The sequence below is a fragment of the Passer domesticus genome, chromosome 9 (assembly GCF_036417665.1).
Source record: "Passer domesticus isolate bPasDom1 chromosome 9, bPasDom1.hap1, whole genome shotgun sequence".
NCBI lineage: Eukaryota > Metazoa > Chordata > Aves > Passeriformes > Passeridae > Passer > Passer domesticus.
In genome coordinates this window covers 46,320,917-46,337,958 of record NC_087482.1, presented here as the reverse complement: position 1 = coordinate 46,337,958, position 17,042 = coordinate 46,320,917, and the positions used below count along the sequence as shown (strand labels likewise).

The following is a 17,042-nucleotide window of genomic DNA, read 5'->3' as shown; positions in this document are numbered from 1 at the left end:
TAACCAATTCCTGTTGGCTATGTTACGATGTCAAACCACCCTTTTACGAAGGAGTCGCCTTAGATACCCCTTTCACATATTCCTCAGCAGACGCCCCTCACCAATGCAGATGGGACACTCCCCGCAAAGGAATCACCCTGAGTCAGGTCACGGGGAGGGGGAGATGCTTTGGAAATGCAGCCCTAGCTAGGCGGGAAGGCAACGTGTGCACCAAAGTAGTCAAACCCGACAGGAGAAAAAAGTGGGTAGTCCCATCCGCATCGGGCATGTGGGTTTGCCAAAGATCCGGAGTGAGTCCCTGTGTGTTTCTAGACAAATTCAATGACTCAACAGACTTCTGTGTCCAAGTCTTGATCGTTCCCAGGATCCTGTATCACTCAGACGAGGAGGTGTACCAACTCCTCGGAGAACCCAGCCGACTCCACAAGAGAGAAATAATAACAGGCATAACAATCGCAATGTTGCTCGGCCTAGGAGCGGCAAGAACAGCAACGGGAGTCGCAGCCTTGGCGACCCATCACCAAGGTTTGTCCCAGCTGCAGAGGACCGTCGACGAGGATCTACAGAGAATAGAGAAATCCATATCCTTTCTAGAGAAATCAGTTTCCTCACTTTCAGAGGTGGTCCTGCAGAACAGGCGAGGACTGGACCTCCTACTCATGCAACAAGGAAGCCTGTGCGCCGCCTTAAAGGAGGAATGCTGTTTCTACGCAGACCACACAGGAGTCGTCAGAGACTCCATGGCAGAACTCCGAAACAGACTGGCTCAGAGACAGAGAGACAGAGACGACCAACAAAGCTGGTTCGAATCCTGGTTCAATCAATCACCATGGCTAACCACTCTAATTTCTTCCCTAATAGGTCCGTTAGCAATCCTGCTTCTAGCCGTCACGTTCGGACCGTGCCTACTGAACAAGCTAGTCTCATTCGTCCGGACCCGCTTGGAACGGACCAACATCCTGCTCTTAGGCAGACATCCGATGCTGTGAATTCAACAAGAAGTTCAACAGGGAACGCTGCCGGACGCAAGAACCCGAGAAAGAACTTGCCAGGCAGAAAAACTAACTCAGGAACCCCAAATCCCCTTTCCTTGTCAAGCAACAACCTTAGATACCTCATATCAGCATGTAGACAACTACCTCATCCATTTGTGGGAGAAGGGGGGGGAGATGTGGCAGAGAGAATAGGGACAGGCGGTCGGAAGATTTCGGGCTGTCACGGAAACCTGATAGGGCCTCCCTCACCTGACTCCCAGAGATAAGGATAGCCGCAGGACAAGAGGCCAAGAATGTTGTAATCCCCTCAAGAATGTTGTAACCCCCCACTAACACGGCCTCCACCCAGTCCCCTTACTAACCATATAAGGTAAAAGTCAGACCCCAAAGGTAGGGGAAGGACCAAGGGTATATATACCGAGGAGAAAACCAATAAAGGGCCTTTGGACCGTCTATCACATTGATGTCTGCGTGTCCTTAGCCCGAGCGGCCAAGAGCATTGGGCCGTCGTGCTGCGTTTCCTTAGAACCAGGTCGCTACAACAGGTAGTCAATGCTCTGAGAATGATGTCTGTAGGAGAAAGAGTGTACTTGCCTGTTAGTATGTCTGCAACACCGCAGGAAACAGGAAGAAATTAATAAATAGAGATGAAATTTTCATGCAGATACTGGGAGAAAAATGTCCTTTTGGTTAAAACAAGAATCAGACAATTTGAAATACTGGAGTGAGTTAAAAAACAAAAAGGAACTTTTGAAATATATAATCCTTGCTGTCACCCATGTTTACCCAGTTGATATTTTTTATTTTGTGTTTTTCACTTATTTTGAAGATTTCATAGCAAGTAGGTTTCCCAAGGTTTAAGAAGCATTTGTTCACTGCCAAAAGTGGTATATGAAATGGTATTCTTCAGGGAAATCGGTTTTTCCCTGATAAAATGCAAATAAAACATTTTAAAAAGCATCATATACAGAAAATGTGCTGAAGGAAGTTGAAGTATATGGAATGTCTCCACATATCTTCTCTAAGGGTTTCTTCAGCGCTTTTTTGTTAGAAACCCCCTGTCAATAGATGATGTCTGTCCATTGTCACATACTGAACATCATATTACCTCCAAAGTTAGAAATTGTTTGATAGACCACGTTAAGAGTTAAGCCTGTGAGGATTTAACTTCCGTGAAACTTGGGAGATGATTAATTATTTTTCTTCAGGGTAGCTAAACTGATTTCTGCAAAGCTGACTTTTGTAATTGAGGAGGAATTCCAAGTCAGCTAATGTGTCTCGATGATATTGGATGAATGTTTATGGAAAATATACTCATTTGCTCATAAAAATAACATTCTAGCAAAATATTGACATGCTGTAACCTCTTTGAATGTACAAGATGTGATATGAGTAACACAGTGTGCTCAGTAACTGCGTATTAATTGCAAAAATCAGTAAATCTATTTTTTAGACCCACAAACAGGAAATCAGCTTCTTGTCAAGGTCCCTGTGAAGTGGGTGACACAATTGATGTGAGTTTCACCCTGATGGATAATTATGTGTGTCATACAGGTGGAAGATTTTAAAAGGGACTCCATCATCCTTCCACTTCAGCATGTGCTGACCACCAGCATGCAAGGAGATTGTACATAGAAAAATACCCTTTGATTTTATTTTATTTAGCTTGAGTTGGTTGTATATTTTTCACACTATTGCAGCGTGTTTGCACAACCAATAAGGACACCAGAGTTGACTATTATTGTTTATTGAATAATTCATATCAAATAAACACTTTTGGAAGTCTGACCACAGAAAGGAAAAGCATTTCTTTGAGAGGAAAGAAATCAGAAATCCTCACTGCAAGGGAAGGATCTCTTCTTGCTTTATTATTAAATGCCTAAGGAGAAGACATGATTTCAAGTGGCATGACTGAAGTGTGGGCACACCAGGGTGGGAGTTCTTGTGTGGGCTGTACACAGTCAGGGGGGTCACAATGTGTGCTTGAGATGTTCAGGGATGCATTAACAGTTTGCACTCTGTAACCTCTTAGGTGAAGAGGGTTTTCCTGTGCCAGTTTCAAGAAAGACTATGAAGTCACTCATTTATTTTGCTCCAGTTGAAACTGTTCCTGTCTCTCTATAGTGCTTACTGTCTAGACAGATTGTAGTGTACAAGGACTCAGGTGTCCAGAATGTTATCATTTAGAACTGAAAACCTGTTCTATTTAATTTTGAAACAATTGGCATATGTTCTTTTTTCTTCCTCACTATTTACTGATTTCACTGATGTGAGAGGAAACCATATAATTATTCTGCTTCAGTAGCATCAGAACAGAAATTTAAGAGCCTGTTTTATTTTATTTAGGAACACACAGTCAGATTATTCTGGGGTCTGGACTCCTAAGAAAATGAGCACTCTTCCTAAAGTGGGGGAATTGAAGATTCTCAGTACTTGCCTGTTCCATTCAGATGGGTCCTTTAGTTCCTTTGCTTTAAGTGTGTGACAAAGCCATTAACTTGGATGGGAGCATTAACACACTGAAAGGTAGGTGCAGAGGTCAGCAGCAGGAAGCCAGAAAGGAGTGAACTGGATGTTTTGGTGATCTGGCAATTTATTTCACCAAATGAAAGTGCTACACAATTATTTTCTCATTCCTCTGTTTCACTTTCCCATGCTGATCTCTTTCCTGGGTGCTGACGCTTTTCTTCTACCCTGTCTCTGCTAACATCTATTAAATCAAGCAACAAGCTGCCTTTGTGACAAGTGAGTGACTCCTGAAAATTGCAGGGACCTGTGTCATCTGAGCTGTCAGAATTCCAGTGCCTTTTTCCAGGATGCTGGCGTTTCTCATCATATACATCTACCTCATAATTCCAGCCTCTTTTGCTAGGACGCTGGTGCTTGTACATTGGATATCTTCTGCCTGGATGTTCTGTTTTGGATAACTCATTCATGTAAGTTAGCTGTGCCCTAGGACTGTAAGCAAACTGATCCAACAGTGACTTTCTGCTGGAAGGCTTTTGCCTTTTCAACCCCAGATAGACATCAAGGTCATCTTCCATCTCCCTTTTTCCGGGATGCTGCCTCTTCTGAATGCCTCCATAAGATGTCTCTTCCTCAACATCTCTTTTTCCAGGATGCTGTCTCTTTTCCAGGTTACTTAGGTACTTTTCCCCAGGGTGTTGTCTTTTGGAAAGCCGTTGTAGCAGAGGGGCATTTGAGTCTGTCCAAGGAAAAGAATAAGGTTAATAAAACACCATAATCCTCCCTAAGGAAGTTGTAATGGGAATTTGTGGAGCAGGATCATAATCTGCTGCTTTTTGAAACCCAACTCAGTATTTCCAGCTACCAGTCATAACACAATTGGTATCTCTTACTCATTCTTAGGCTCTTTTTAATATTTCAGTGCTTGGATCAACACAACCAATTCTCAGCATTGATGTGAAGAGGGAGAATGGCTTTTCCTGTGGGTGCTTGTGGCCAGCTCGTCTTCCACTCTGGAAGGGCCCAGTGCTCCTGTTTGCTGGCAGGTACCTCTGTGCTGTTTCTTGCAATCCCTGAGTCTGATCTTCCCCTGCTGTGACTACTGGTAGCAGAGCATCTACAAGGTGGGAGGTGCAGACACTGGAGCATTCCCATCTGTGGAAAAAGCCCGCCTCTGTTGGGGAGTAGAAACCAGTGGATCAAGGCAGTAGGTGAATGGCAGCACCCCCACCTCGAATTTACATTAGGTGTAGAGTCCACAGCTGCAGAATGTGCTTCATGGGACCTCTTAGAGCTTCCCTAGGGAAATACCTGCTGAACAAGCAGGTTTTCTGTGACAGGCTTCTACCTTTTTATTGTGCAGCAGCTGCTTAGTGATAGTACAGCCTTAGTACAGCCTTTCCTGGGCAAAGAGATCTTAGAGAAAAAAGCATCTGTGAAGAACTGTCAGTGTATTGCTGCAGCCCTCTTATCCTTCTCTTCCCTTTAGTTCCAGTGATAAGTATGAACATTAAGACCTGGAAATCATACATTGGATCTAATGATCTCAGTCAAGTACGATGCCATCACCAAATGGGTGTACCCAGTGAGATATATACCTTTATTAATCTCTTCAGCTTTCTTGAGGACAGACTGAAGAATGAGGCTTTCAGATCTCTGAAGGATGTGATCCAGGGGACTTTTTCCCATGTTCTCACTCTCCTCTGGAAGGAGATGTCCCCCATTGAAGCAAACACCACACGAGGTCAAGCAGAGGAGTAGCAGTGGCAGCTGGATGGATGTCATTGTGGGTTCCTGCAACTTCCATTGGACAGAGAACAACAGGGGAGGACGATGGAGCAAGCAAACCTAGCAATAACAGCAATATTTCCAGACACTGAAAAACAAATATGGCACTGCTGCAGGGACTGAAGTCTCAGGGTCTTTCCTCATTTCTGTTACTAACCTCTCAGTTTGTTTTTTATCCTTCAAAACATCTAAATTCTTCATAATCAAAACCAGGTAGTTGTTAATTTTTCTGGCTCAATAAATATGATATTAACTTCCTGAGACACGGGTGATTCTGAAAAACAGTGATTTTACTCTGCCTTCTGACAAGAGGCAAACATAATTTCTCCCTTGAACTCTGTATGCACAAGGTATAGACATCTATATCTGCTGCCTTCATCAGGCAATTCCCTTTGCTAAGAGTTAATTTTAAAATTATACTGAGATTAGCAGCACTTCCATTCCACCTTTAATTAAAGCCAAACCTAAATGATCCACTAGTTTTTTGCTATCTTTTTCTATACATTCAAAGTAGCTGTGTGCCTGGGTATTCATCAGGCTAAGAAGACAGCTATGCTCTGTGTGGCAGGGAGATTTCTTGCATGGAAAGAAATGAGGGAAGTATCTTATATTTTTTTCGGAGACGTAATAATAATGGTATCCTCTATTACCTCTTGCCCAGATACCAAGTGTTTTCCTATTTCTTCTAGCTAGCACTGAATTCCTAACATGCTTAGGGATTTATTTTACAGTAAGCAGAGTTCCTTCAGTAGAATGGAATATATCTTTAATACTAGTATAGCAGTCATTTATATTTATATCTTCAGAATGTAAAAGAAATGCCCAATTTTATGAAGTCCTACAAATTTCCCAAATAGAGAATGAGTTCATTACCTTTTTTATTAGCAGGTCTTTGTCAGTTCTGATAAAATCCTTGAGTAACAGTCCTAAGAACATCACATAGGCAATTTGACTCAGAGCAATCTTTAGACAGAAAGGTAAAATCTGCTAAAAAGGAAATTATTTGATAAATTACCTGATTTGTAGTTTCAGATTTTTGCTTGATGCATCTGCCAAGTCCTTTAAAGCTGTTTGTGCACCTGAGCTTCAGTTGCCCTTTTGCTGCTGCAGGCACACAGAGTGTCCAACAGAAGCGTTGCTGTGTGCTCTCTGCACGGCTCACGTCTCTGTACTTATAGCGTACTGCCTCTGGACCCTTTATGCAAACAGCTCTGAGGTAATTTAGGGGATGTGATGGGGGGGTTTTTTGGTTGTTTTTTTTTACTGCTCTCAGAAAGCTGCATTTTGAATGCATTTTAAGATTCACAGTTATCTGCTGGCCTCCATATATCCATGCTCGGCTCCCAGAAACAGTTATTTTCCCATTCTCTAAAGAGATTATGTTGAACTTTATGTAACTCAGCATAAAGAAAAGGAGGTTTTCTTTGCTTAACAAAACTAAGCTTGTTTGTCCTCTATTAAGCAAGTGTTTTGGAGTAAAAGCAGAGAGGTAGGTAATTAATTAGGCTAGGGAAGAAAGACAATGGCAAAAATGTAATGGATTAAATTTAAATAAGTGTATACCCTGGGTTCTTATTCCGATGACACTATACAGTTTCTGGCTCATAGTTCCATATTTTTTTAGCTTAGGCTTCCACAAAAAGTATTTTAGAATATGAAGTGCATAGCATTAAATATTAAAATATGTTTATGTTGCTGCTATGTGCTTCAAAAAGCATTATACTATTGTAACTTGAAATAAGACTCCCTGTCTTTAACCTGCTGTCTACATAAGATACTGCTCCACACAGTACTGCTCATACAGGCTGGACAACTCCTTGGTATTTCCTAGGTGTAGTAACTCCATAAGGTCTCTCAGGTATGACACCTGAGTTTAAACAGTTACTGCATTGCCCTATAAATGAAAGCAGGCATTGATGAAATGGGAAACTGCCTGGTTTCATTCTCCTTAAAATCTGCTTCTTGACATTTTTGAGCTTACTTTTAGAGAACATGTGTGAAGTACTGTGTTATAATTACATCCCCATGTAAAGCTCCTCAGCAGGTGCAAAATTATATTCATAGTGCAATGCCCAGGACTTCCAGTCTGGCCAGCTTTGCCTCTTTGCTCAGACTTATTTTATCTTATTTTGGACTCATTTAGTAGAGTTTTAATGCTTTGTTTAACGGAAGAAACTTAAAATTCAGCACCTCAAAGAGTTGGGGTTTTTAATGAAAAATGTCCTTTTTCTATTTCACAGCTGGAAAACTGATTTTGTTATGATATCCTTTCTTTTAGAATTCTGATTTTCTTTTTTCCGGCTACATTTTTTTCAGTTTAATTTTTCCTACAGGTGATTTTTCTATTTAAAAGATTTCTGGAGGTTTGTTTTATAAATGTAAATGTTCTTTCCTCCCCCTCACTGCACAGTTACTCATGGCACTCAGATGAATTCATGGGTAGGAGGGAGAGTTTGTTTTCTCAAATCCAGAGTTTTCCAAGCTATACTTTTTTGTCTTGTGACAACTGCATTGACACCCCAGACTTGCTCAGAGCTTGTGTCAGCACAGGGTTTGGCTCCCAGTCCACATCTAAGTCTGTGGTAGGTTTTAGAATTGCACAGAGATGTTGAACAACCACATTTCATGCATAAACACAGCATTTTAGTATCACTGTGATCCTCAATCCCTTGTCCAACTGCTGTATTTTATCACAAGTGCAAATTCCTTGATCTTTTGTGTCAGCTCTGTTGAGGAAGTTCCTAAATTTTCTTTTAAACATTCTCAAGGGCACCCCAGCTTCTCAAGGGGCTTCTAAATGAAGAAACTGGGAGGCAGACAACTCCTCCAAAAGCAGAGTCAGACCCATACAGTGATCTGTGAGGACTGAGGTCTGTGCTGCTCCCCTCTCCAGCTTGCATGTTGCATGTGTTGCTGACTGCTGTCACTCACCACGCGTCACCAGAGTCCACTGGTCACCACTGGTGCCTCCACTTGTGCTGAGCACTTGTCCAGCTCAGTGCTGGTGTTCACAGCAACGGGGCCTTCGCACTGGGGCTGTCACTGGGCACAGAGCTGGTCCCTAAAATGATCTCAAAGGGGAATAATGAGAAAATCTGCTGCTAGCCCCACACTCATCTCTGTTTTAAAGAATATAGACACACGTTTTGTGCAGTTAGTCAACCATGGCATCGTGAAGTCAGGGAGAAAGTTCTCCTTGGCAAATTTTTCTACATCTTACTTTGACTGTCTTGCTTTTGTCACTGTTGGAGATAAGTAACTGAAGTACATTGCTCATTTTTAGTATGGTCATCCCTCCAGTAATCCTGTAATATATGGGAACTGCTTTTTTTACCTATAGGAATAAAAAATACTTTTGTTTGGAATTAATGGCTCATTGCATTTGTTACCAGTTTCACTAGGAGATGGTGAATTTTAAGTGGTTTGCCCTTTGTCACAGATCTGTAGTTTTAGAATTAGGAAGTGAAACTAGAATCTGTTCATTTAGCATTCCTTTATAGAAAACAGGTTTGGTTTCTGGTAGAGCCTCACAAGACACACATCTTTCTCATTTAAAAGGTTAGCTACATGACATTACTTCTGTGTGCAAGAATGAGAAAGACCTCCACTGAATACTTAAGGCATCCCATTAATTTTTATTAACTGTACGCTGTCACTAGGACTGTAGTTTCTATCTTCTAATCTCTTTAAATAACTTTAACCTCTTGGGTATTTCCTGAATTGTATTTCTTGCAATGACTGCAAATCTAAGCTGTTCTCTCTGAACTTCCTCTTGTTAACAGTGCTATGAATTAGGAATTACTTGTTTGCTAACAGAAATGAGCATCAAATCAGCTCTTTTGTTTTCTCTGGAAAATGTAAAAGCACAGTTTTTTATATCACTCCTCCCAGTGTGTTCCTTGATTGAACTACTCAGGCAGAAAATTAGGGAGATGGTTTTCAGTAATTTTTTCTTTCCATGTGACCTTCTTCACATGATCTTTCCTGCATAAGAAGAGGCAAATAGTTTGCCTGGAGGAGGATTGTATTGTATTTTTGTGAGAGGCATAATTCCAGCTTTTCTTCATTTTGATTTTAATGACATCAGAGTGCCAGAGTGTGTACAGCCACAATGATCTTTAGATGGTTTATTATTAGACCCATAATATAGTTTTACAAGGGAGGCAAGCCTTCAGGAGTACAAACCTTTCTTAGGCCTGAGGAAATGCATTCATATCTGAAAGTTTGTCTCTCCTCTTAGAACTGAAAAAGGACTTGTGATCTCCCAGAACTGTCATCTTTTCATGACAATAGAAGATATTATACCTAATCTACAAACCTTGTATTAAATATTAATCATTACTGGAGGCAGGGTTCCAAGCAACTTCTATCTGCTAGTCCCCAAAATTCATTTGCTAAGTAAATGGACCTAGACAGTACTGAGTGGATGTAATGACACATGAAGGAAGTTTTCTGAAATGCAGCCTACTGTGGTCACCACTAGTATTAGCAAAAGTGATCCCTTTTTGTAGACATACTCAGCCAGGGGGGCTTCACTGTGGGCAGCAGATCAGCTTATCATAGCTCAGCTGGTTTTGCTGCAAGTCATCACAAAACCAAAACCCTTGAGGAATAATAAGGACAGCTTTCCTATTCATTTTCATTAGCTGTGAATATAAAATCTAGGAAGGGAAATGAAGGTAACTCGTCTATCATGTTCTGTTTCTTCCAGGTCTGAGCCCCTACCATGGTACTTCTTGTGTTGTCTAGAGCAAGAGTCTGTACTGGTAAACACTTGTTTGTGATGTGAGCTCTGAGGCCGTTTTGGGGGTGAGCTTCAGTTAGAGCCAGGTGAAGGATTTGGCCTGGAGAATTTGGTGAAATTATCAGAAGCTCTGCTGGCTGATGTTGAATGGCACTTGAAGCACGACCTGAACATGGTAAGGATGTGTAGAGGATTCCTTTTGAAGGCTGTGTAACCTTCAATTGACACCTCCTTCTCAAAAATTCTGGAAATAGCAAAACTTTCTGCTCTGACTGTAAGGCCCAGAGTTTCATAGTTTTGCAAACATAAAAGGGTTGAAGCCCAATTTTTTGAATTCATTGAAACTAATAGAAAACCCTTTGAGGAAACTTAATATATGGAGAGATTAGGCCTTCTGTTTTAAATAATGAGTAGGATGAGTATTGAAGGAGATTGAGAACATTTATTTCTTTGTGAGGAAGTCGTTAATAGAATTACTGAGTAAATTCCACATGGAACACATACACAGCTCCCTTCATCAATTTCAATCCAAAAAGGGAACTATTATATTAGAAGGAAAGGGCAGTATCCCACATATCATTAAAACTGTTGCCAAAAGGTGTATAAATAACGCATTGCTTGTCTCGGCTAAATAGTTTTATTGTTCCATGAGGAAGCAAACCCAAAGCACTATGGCATTAATGCCACATATTGGTTTACTGACAGATTTTTCAATATTAAACAGCATATTATGCAGCCAAAACTTGACAGGCTTAATTGTATACTTAAGAGTCAGACTAACTCACAGTTTATTCTTTCTGGGATGGTGGCAGTTTGGAATTAAAGATCTCAATAGATTCATTGTAGTGATTCTTTATTTTGTAATTATCTCCACAATGTTTATGCAGAATCATTTCTATAGTTTTCTAGTCAAGTGAACCCTGTGACTGGAGAAGAAAATTGCCATCGTCAGAAAGAATAATTCTGTGCCCTGATCCTTTTTTCAGCTACAGTCCAGGATCTTTCAAAACAAATAATGTCACTAAATGAAAAAAGCATGGTACTATGCCTCCAAGCACCAACAAAACTTCCAGCTGTTGTTTTTTCACAGCTACTGATGACAAGATTCAAGATCTTGTTCACTTCCAATGGTCATCAGATGAAGAAAATTTACAGCTCAGTTCACCTTGCCAAAATACTATGTTTGAACTGGGGCAAGTTTCATCATATAGCAAGAATAGATTTTGGGAAATTTGATTTGGAATGATAGAAAACATTCAGCTTAATTTTCAGAAACAAGTCTGAGTCACACTGTCAGGTAAATTGCAAAGTCAATTGGATTGTTGTAGATAGAAGATCACTACTTCCATAGAAATTAACAAAGTGACATGGTGATATGTTTGCTCTGTGCCTGTCCCTTATACTCACTGCTAAGACATACTAATTATGACAGAGAAGCTATAATTTGGTGTGAAGAGGTGGAAATTTGTGAGGTAGAGTTACTAAGAAATTTAGTGTTTGGCACCAAGTGTTGAAAGTGCTGGTTTAATTTTGAAGTCCATAATCCTCAGCTTGCAGCCAGTACTCCTGTCCAGTTCACTAGGAGCAATCAGCACAGAGCATATTTGGATAGTCTGCCTGCCAGTCCTGGCTGGTTCAGTTGTCAGGTAAAGGCTCCAAAGCTCCTGAAGGCTTGACACAGATGGTGCATCCCCAGTGTTTGGGAATCGGAGAGCACAAGTAAGAAGAGGATGTAAAAGCAGAATGAAAAAGTTCCAGAACTGTCCCTGGAACTTCACTGTAGAACATCATCCTCTCAAAACCGATATATTTCTATTGCAGCTTTTAAAATTAAAGATATGTATATCTTATTGTTGCCTTTGGCTGTTGTAAAAGACAGCTGTTCATTTAAAATTATTCTGTAAAGTGAGATCAAGCCTGGCTTTAAGGATGCAGCACAAATGTAATTTACCCTTAACTTGTCTGTGTTCATGTGCTAAGAAAGGGAAATGGGCCCATGGTAGGACCCCCTCAGCAAGGCAAATGTGTTTATGCCTACCTATACACAACACCTAAGAACAGCTCTTCTACTGGAGGAGCATCCTGGAATCAGACATAGAGAGGGATTTTGAACAGGAATCCGGTTTAACTAACCAAATTAACTTCTGGTGCCAGTCATGTCAGCTGATCTGGTTGAAATAGGTAACAGTTCAGGTATTGCTCCTTCTTCTCAGATGTTCCTGTCTGCCTGAGATGATGAATGTGTGCTATGCTGGATTTTACTAATGAACTGTTCCTGCCTTTTTTTCTAGTACCTTTGTCTTTCTTAATAGTTATTAAGTTATTTGGTCTACTCATTTCGTGAGGGCTTAAATTTGCTGACCGTGTTCCTGCAGTAAGATTAGACATTTTATCTTTTCAGCTACTGATTTTAAGAGTCCTGTAGCACAGCAACAGTGAAGATCAGAATCCTGTTGTCGTAAGTACTATGGTGAAGTAAAATCTGAAACTGTCTTCCCAAGAGAGTTAAAATGAAACCTAGATGTATATGCATACACGTCCATGTGCACCTACACCTATCATACATCTACACATGCTTCTGGAGGTGTATGAAATGATGAAGTGAGAGGGTGGAGTAATCATTTCAGTTGTGTTGGCCATAAATATGATATTTCAAGAGTTTGGGTAGCTGTAAGTCAGCATAAAGCTAATCAGGACCAGGTTGAAGTTGATTTGTAAGCTTTGCTGCAGTGTTGCAAAAGGATGTGAAAGAAAGAAGACAGAAATTTTATCCTGGCATGGATTTTCTCCCTTGTGTAAGAGAAGGCTTATAAGAAAGCTAGTCGCTTGCCATTACCAGGATAAAGACGTACATTCAAGTTTTGCTGTCTGATTCCAGCACAGGCCATTTATAGGAACGTCTTAGCAAATATTAATGACACAGTTTACTGTTTCTGGTATTGTCCATTAGTCTCACTGTGTCTGCAGGGCACATGGCTACAGGAATTTTTATTCCTGTCACTTGGAACCATTACCAATAATACCAGTGAACTGGAACCTCTTACTTAGAATCCAAGCCTTCACTGTAGCAAATATATGGATTTGTGGCACCAGAGGTGTGCTGGAAGTCAACTGGGAAGTGCTACTGCCCGTACTTGACTAAACACAGAAGCCACCAGAGATCTGATATGCTACCACGAGTCCTTGTGTAGAGCACAGTAGGTTGGGAGTCCTTTCTTTGGTGTATTGTGTGAATTAACTGATTAATATGAAGGAAGTTTATGGAGTACTCAGTATAGAACTGCTCCCTTGCCCATTGTGCACAGTCATTTAGATGGAGCTTGGTGTGCAGCTGCGAGACTTGGAGGGGGAGGAAGGTCTCCACAACCAGTTGCTGAAGACAATTTTCATATTGTACTATGAGCTACATAACAACAATGACCTTTATCTAATTTGCACCTTTATAACTTGCATAGTCATTGTAATAACAACAGACTCTTCAACGGGTGCTTAATGGGTTTGTTTACGAGCAAAGAGAATAAAGTGAGAATCAATAGGTATTCAGATGCCATTTTGGGGGCAGGAATTGTAATTATTGAACAAACACTGGACATTGTTCTTTATGGGGCAATAAAGGCACACATGGGGTCAGTGAGGTATCTGCTGAGACCAGGAGTAGTATTGATTTTTAGAAATGACTTCTGTGATCTTCTCGTGGATTTCTCTTCACATCAGTCCAGCTGGCAGATTCTGTGCATCCCAGGGGAGGCTGAGTGAATGAACACGTAGCACTGGAGTAAAAGTTCCTTGAATCATTTAACACCTGCTTCTGCTGAGAAGACTGTGAGACACAAAGTCTATATGCCTCTCAGGTTTTGGGTCATTCTCTTCCCCTGGGTGTTTTCAGCTAAGCCAGAACATGAACAAAGATACATTTAAAAGTAACTGGAGAATGGTTTGCTGATGCAAACTACAGCATGTGTGTTGTATTTTCATAAGCACCAAGCTGGGAGACCACAACGTTATTTGGTTAGAATGGAATCTGAGAACTAGCTGATTTTGTTTCTGTCTCTTACATTGAATTGCTCTGTGATTGTCAGTCACTCATTGAGGCAAAAATCCAACTGTAGGTAAAATCAGAGTCCGACTTTTCATAGGTGGTAACTGGAATTAAGTAAGCGCTTAAATATCTTGAGTTTTGTGTTCCCTGTCCATAGTGATATGATAGAGAGAGTTTTGAAGCTTGTGATATGCTTTAAAAGTCACAAATGACAAGAGAAGTAAAAATTGTTATTTATAGTTTTTTGGGGTTTTTCCTAGGGAGCAAGTAGACTTCACCAAGCCCAGTGGGCATGGCATGCAAATTTCAGTAAAGAAAATGGTGAAGAGAAAACTCATGTTTAATTGGACTCTAGTGAAGCTTTGGTGTGGTCAGTTGTGACAAAAACGACAATTGTATGTCATACATATATTAAATATCAGCAATTTCACAGGATTCTTTCTACAAACTGCTGATGCCTCTAATAAACAGTTTTCTCCTCCAGATTTCTTTCTTTCCTTGTGGAAGCTGCTATCAGATTCAAAATGTTCTATGTTGACACCTAAATGGTGTGATAGAATCCTAGAATGCACTCCTGGAATGGCTGGTGATAGTCTTCCTTGAATGTGGTACAAGAGAATACAGGAATTACTTCTAAAGGATGAAAAAAGAACATTAATAAAAGCAATCCTTTTGTTAAATTTCCTCTGTGATGATCTATAGGTACCCTAGCAAATGCTTACACATCTAGAAAATATAACAAAAGTAAAGCAACTAGAAAAAGTAAAAAAAAATACCTCTTGGAAGTTGCTTTCAGTCCTGCATTTCCATGAGTAATTCAGAGACCATCATGGAAAATACAAAGTTAAATCTTTCATAACATTGTATTTTATAGCTTTTATTCAAAAATATGACCCAGTATTTTGACATTTGAAATAGCTTATCAAGACAAAGAAGCTGACAGACAGTTTTTAAAATACTTTCTGGATGATCCCAACAATAATCTGTGATTAATTTTGAGCTTCTGCTGTTCATGTTGAGAAAATGAAACTTAGGTTTTATTGCTTGGGCAAATTATTAAAATGCCACGGATTGCCTGATAAGTAGGTAATGCCTTTGATCACTAGCTGTACTTACAAACATATTACCACTGTCATTTGGATAACAAATTATCCCTAAGACAACACCAGGGTAATAAAATTGACCTTTTACAACTACTTGTGCTTTTATTGATTATTAGTTCTACACTAACAGAACTAACAGAACTTATTTTTTCTTCTGCACTAACTTCCGTTCTTAGAGTTCTCAGCTGCCTGACAAATTGACAACACAAAAAAATTAAAACCAATGTAATGACAGTGAATTTACAGTTAAGTGGTGACATTTTCAAAGGGCTGTCGTTCCCATTTAAACACAAAGGAAGTTGCCAGGTTTGCTCAAGTAGTTGTTGTCTTGGTTGCTTTAGTCCTTTGAAGATCTGACAACATATGGAACAGTGGCAGCTTCTAGGTACCAGGTACTGTCCTCTTTTTCTGTGAGAGCAGAAACAGAGCCCTACTATAGCATGTGAATCAACTTCAACCCTTTAAATTGTATAGATGTAGAGTAAGTTTGTGACTGTAGCAGAATTTAAGTGTTATCTCCTAGGAACCCAAGAGAAAAGATTAAGTTAAATAAGTAAATGATATTGTGTCATCTTACTTGATATTGCTGGAGGTTGCTAAAAGATCTTTGCTTATTTAATGTTTATCTACTTCAGAAAATATATTCATGTCTGAGCCAGGTAAGGAAAACTGGTCTTTGAGAGGGAGTAGAAACTGCAAAGGGGCCTCAGTCCCAGCTCAGGTGGTGCAAATGTGAATGCCAGAGTGGCTCCTGGATGGTCAGACAGGGACATTTCCCTAACACTGCTTAGAGAGTTGTACCTGCAGGTGCTGCTGTGCTGTTCAGAGCTCAGTGAACCAAAGGGGAGCTATAGCCATGCTATTATCTTTAACTGGTATAAAGTAATATTGTTCTTGTGTTATTGAATTTTCAGCATCCAAATGATGGTGGAAATTTTCCAACCAGATGTGATTTTCTCCAGGATCATTGCAGATGTTTCTAATTAACACGACTGTGCCTGAACAACTGTCTCAAGTGGCAATTCTCCTGGTACTCAGGAGTGTAAGAGTTTAGGCTTGACTTGTTCAAACTTGTATTTGTCTTATCCCAGTAATATTAACACAAACCCTGTAGCCTGTCTAGCAATGGGAACAGAGCACAAATAACAAACAGTTTGTTTTTAAAGAGACTTACATATCCAACAATGGAAAAACAATCAATGACAATTTAGATGCTTCTGACTGAACAAGATGTCTTTAAATTAAGTCTCGCATCTCATATGAGACTTGGAAACAAGAACACTCTGACTTCCTAATTTAGCCACTGAAGAGCAAAGAAAGAAGTCTGAGTCGTTAGGCCAGGTGACATGTATGCTTCCACCAGGGATCTTCAGCAGGGGAGCCTTTTTTCTTTGGGCATCTGTCACAGGGAAGAACTGCCTTTAGGGGGGCAGAAAGACTGGGGAGAAAACTAAAATACTCAGTTGGTGACCCTGAAATTAAGCAGCAGTTGGTGATAATTTTCTGATATTTTTCTTCATTCAAAGAACTCACTAGTTTTAGATCGAATTGGTGGTGCAAGAGTTGGAGCACAGTCACCCAGCTGGAGGTACTGAGAGTAGAATTGGGGCAGCTAGTGTTAGACCTCTCACCTGTGTCACTGTAAACCACAATCAGATCTAATTGCACACAATCACTGAAAAGACACTCTCATTCCTCTTTCTTCCTATCCACACTGCTCCAAATTTATGTTTGCATAAATTGTAGGGACTTCTCAGCCCTAGTTGATTTAATTCAGCATACTAATCAGATGTATCAAGAAGGGTCAAAATTTGGCACAGAGCTAGACATTCCCATGACAAAGACTGAAATGATACTCTGCTTTCATCCTGATGTAATAAAACCTTCTCAGTGCAAGTAATCCTAGA

General features: G+C 40.2%; 1 protein-coding gene and 1 long non-coding RNA gene across 7 annotated transcripts in view; one reads left to right on the top strand and one right to left on the bottom strand.

The window, feature by feature from the left end:
- LOC135308271 (uncharacterized) overlaps positions 1–17,042 on the top strand; it is a 32,054-nt gene that overhangs the window by 10,203 nt on the left and 4,809 nt on the right. The window contains exons 2-5 of one of the 3 annotated variants that reach the window (XR_010368791.1): positions 1,541–6,465; positions 9,961–10,168; positions 11,084–11,290; positions 12,395–12,451. This is a non-coding gene — a long non-coding RNA (uncharacterized LOC135308271). Of the gene's footprint in view, positions 1–1,540; positions 6,466–9,960; positions 10,169–11,083; positions 11,291–12,394; positions 15,285–17,042 lie in introns of those variants that run through there. The other 2 variants (XR_010368792.1, XR_010368793.1) reach the window with 2 other exon arrangements.
- On the bottom strand, positions 3,626–13,190 carry TRH (thyrotropin releasing hormone). Of its 4 annotated transcripts, none has more exons than XM_064433200.1 (4): positions 8,181–13,190; positions 6,123–6,236; positions 5,060–5,261; positions 3,626–4,200 (listed from the first exon to the last, which is right to left on the bottom strand). In XM_064433200.1, the coding sequence occupies exons 2-4, from the start codon at positions 6,183–6,185 to the stop codon at positions 3,626–3,628; spliced, it is 840 nt and encodes a 279-aa protein (XP_064289270.1). In that variant the 5' UTR covers positions 6,186–6,236; positions 8,181–13,190. The 4 variants fall into 4 exon arrangements, with proteins under 4 accessions (XP_064289270.1, XP_064289273.1, XP_064289274.1 ...); XM_064433203.1 differs by lacking the exon at positions 8,181–13,190 and adding an exon at positions 6,265–6,393 and having other exon boundaries at positions 6,123–6,175; XM_064433204.1 differs by lacking the exon at positions 8,181–13,190 and adding an exon at positions 6,265–6,393 and having other exon boundaries at positions 5,060–5,255; positions 6,123–6,175.

Coding starts and splice junctions, on each gene's coding strand:
- TRH (XM_064433200.1), bottom strand. CDS start 6,185: ATGTTCTTAGGACTGTTACTCAAGGATTTTATCAGAACTGACAAAGAC. Junction 5,262..6,122: donor AAGACCTGCTAATAAAAAAG/GTAATGAACTCA, acceptor GTCCAATGGAAG/TTGCAGGAACCCACAATGAC. Junction 4,201..5,059: donor AGCTGAAGAGATTAATAAAG/GTATATATCTCA, acceptor TTCCTTGGACAG/ACTCAAATGCCCCTCTGCTA.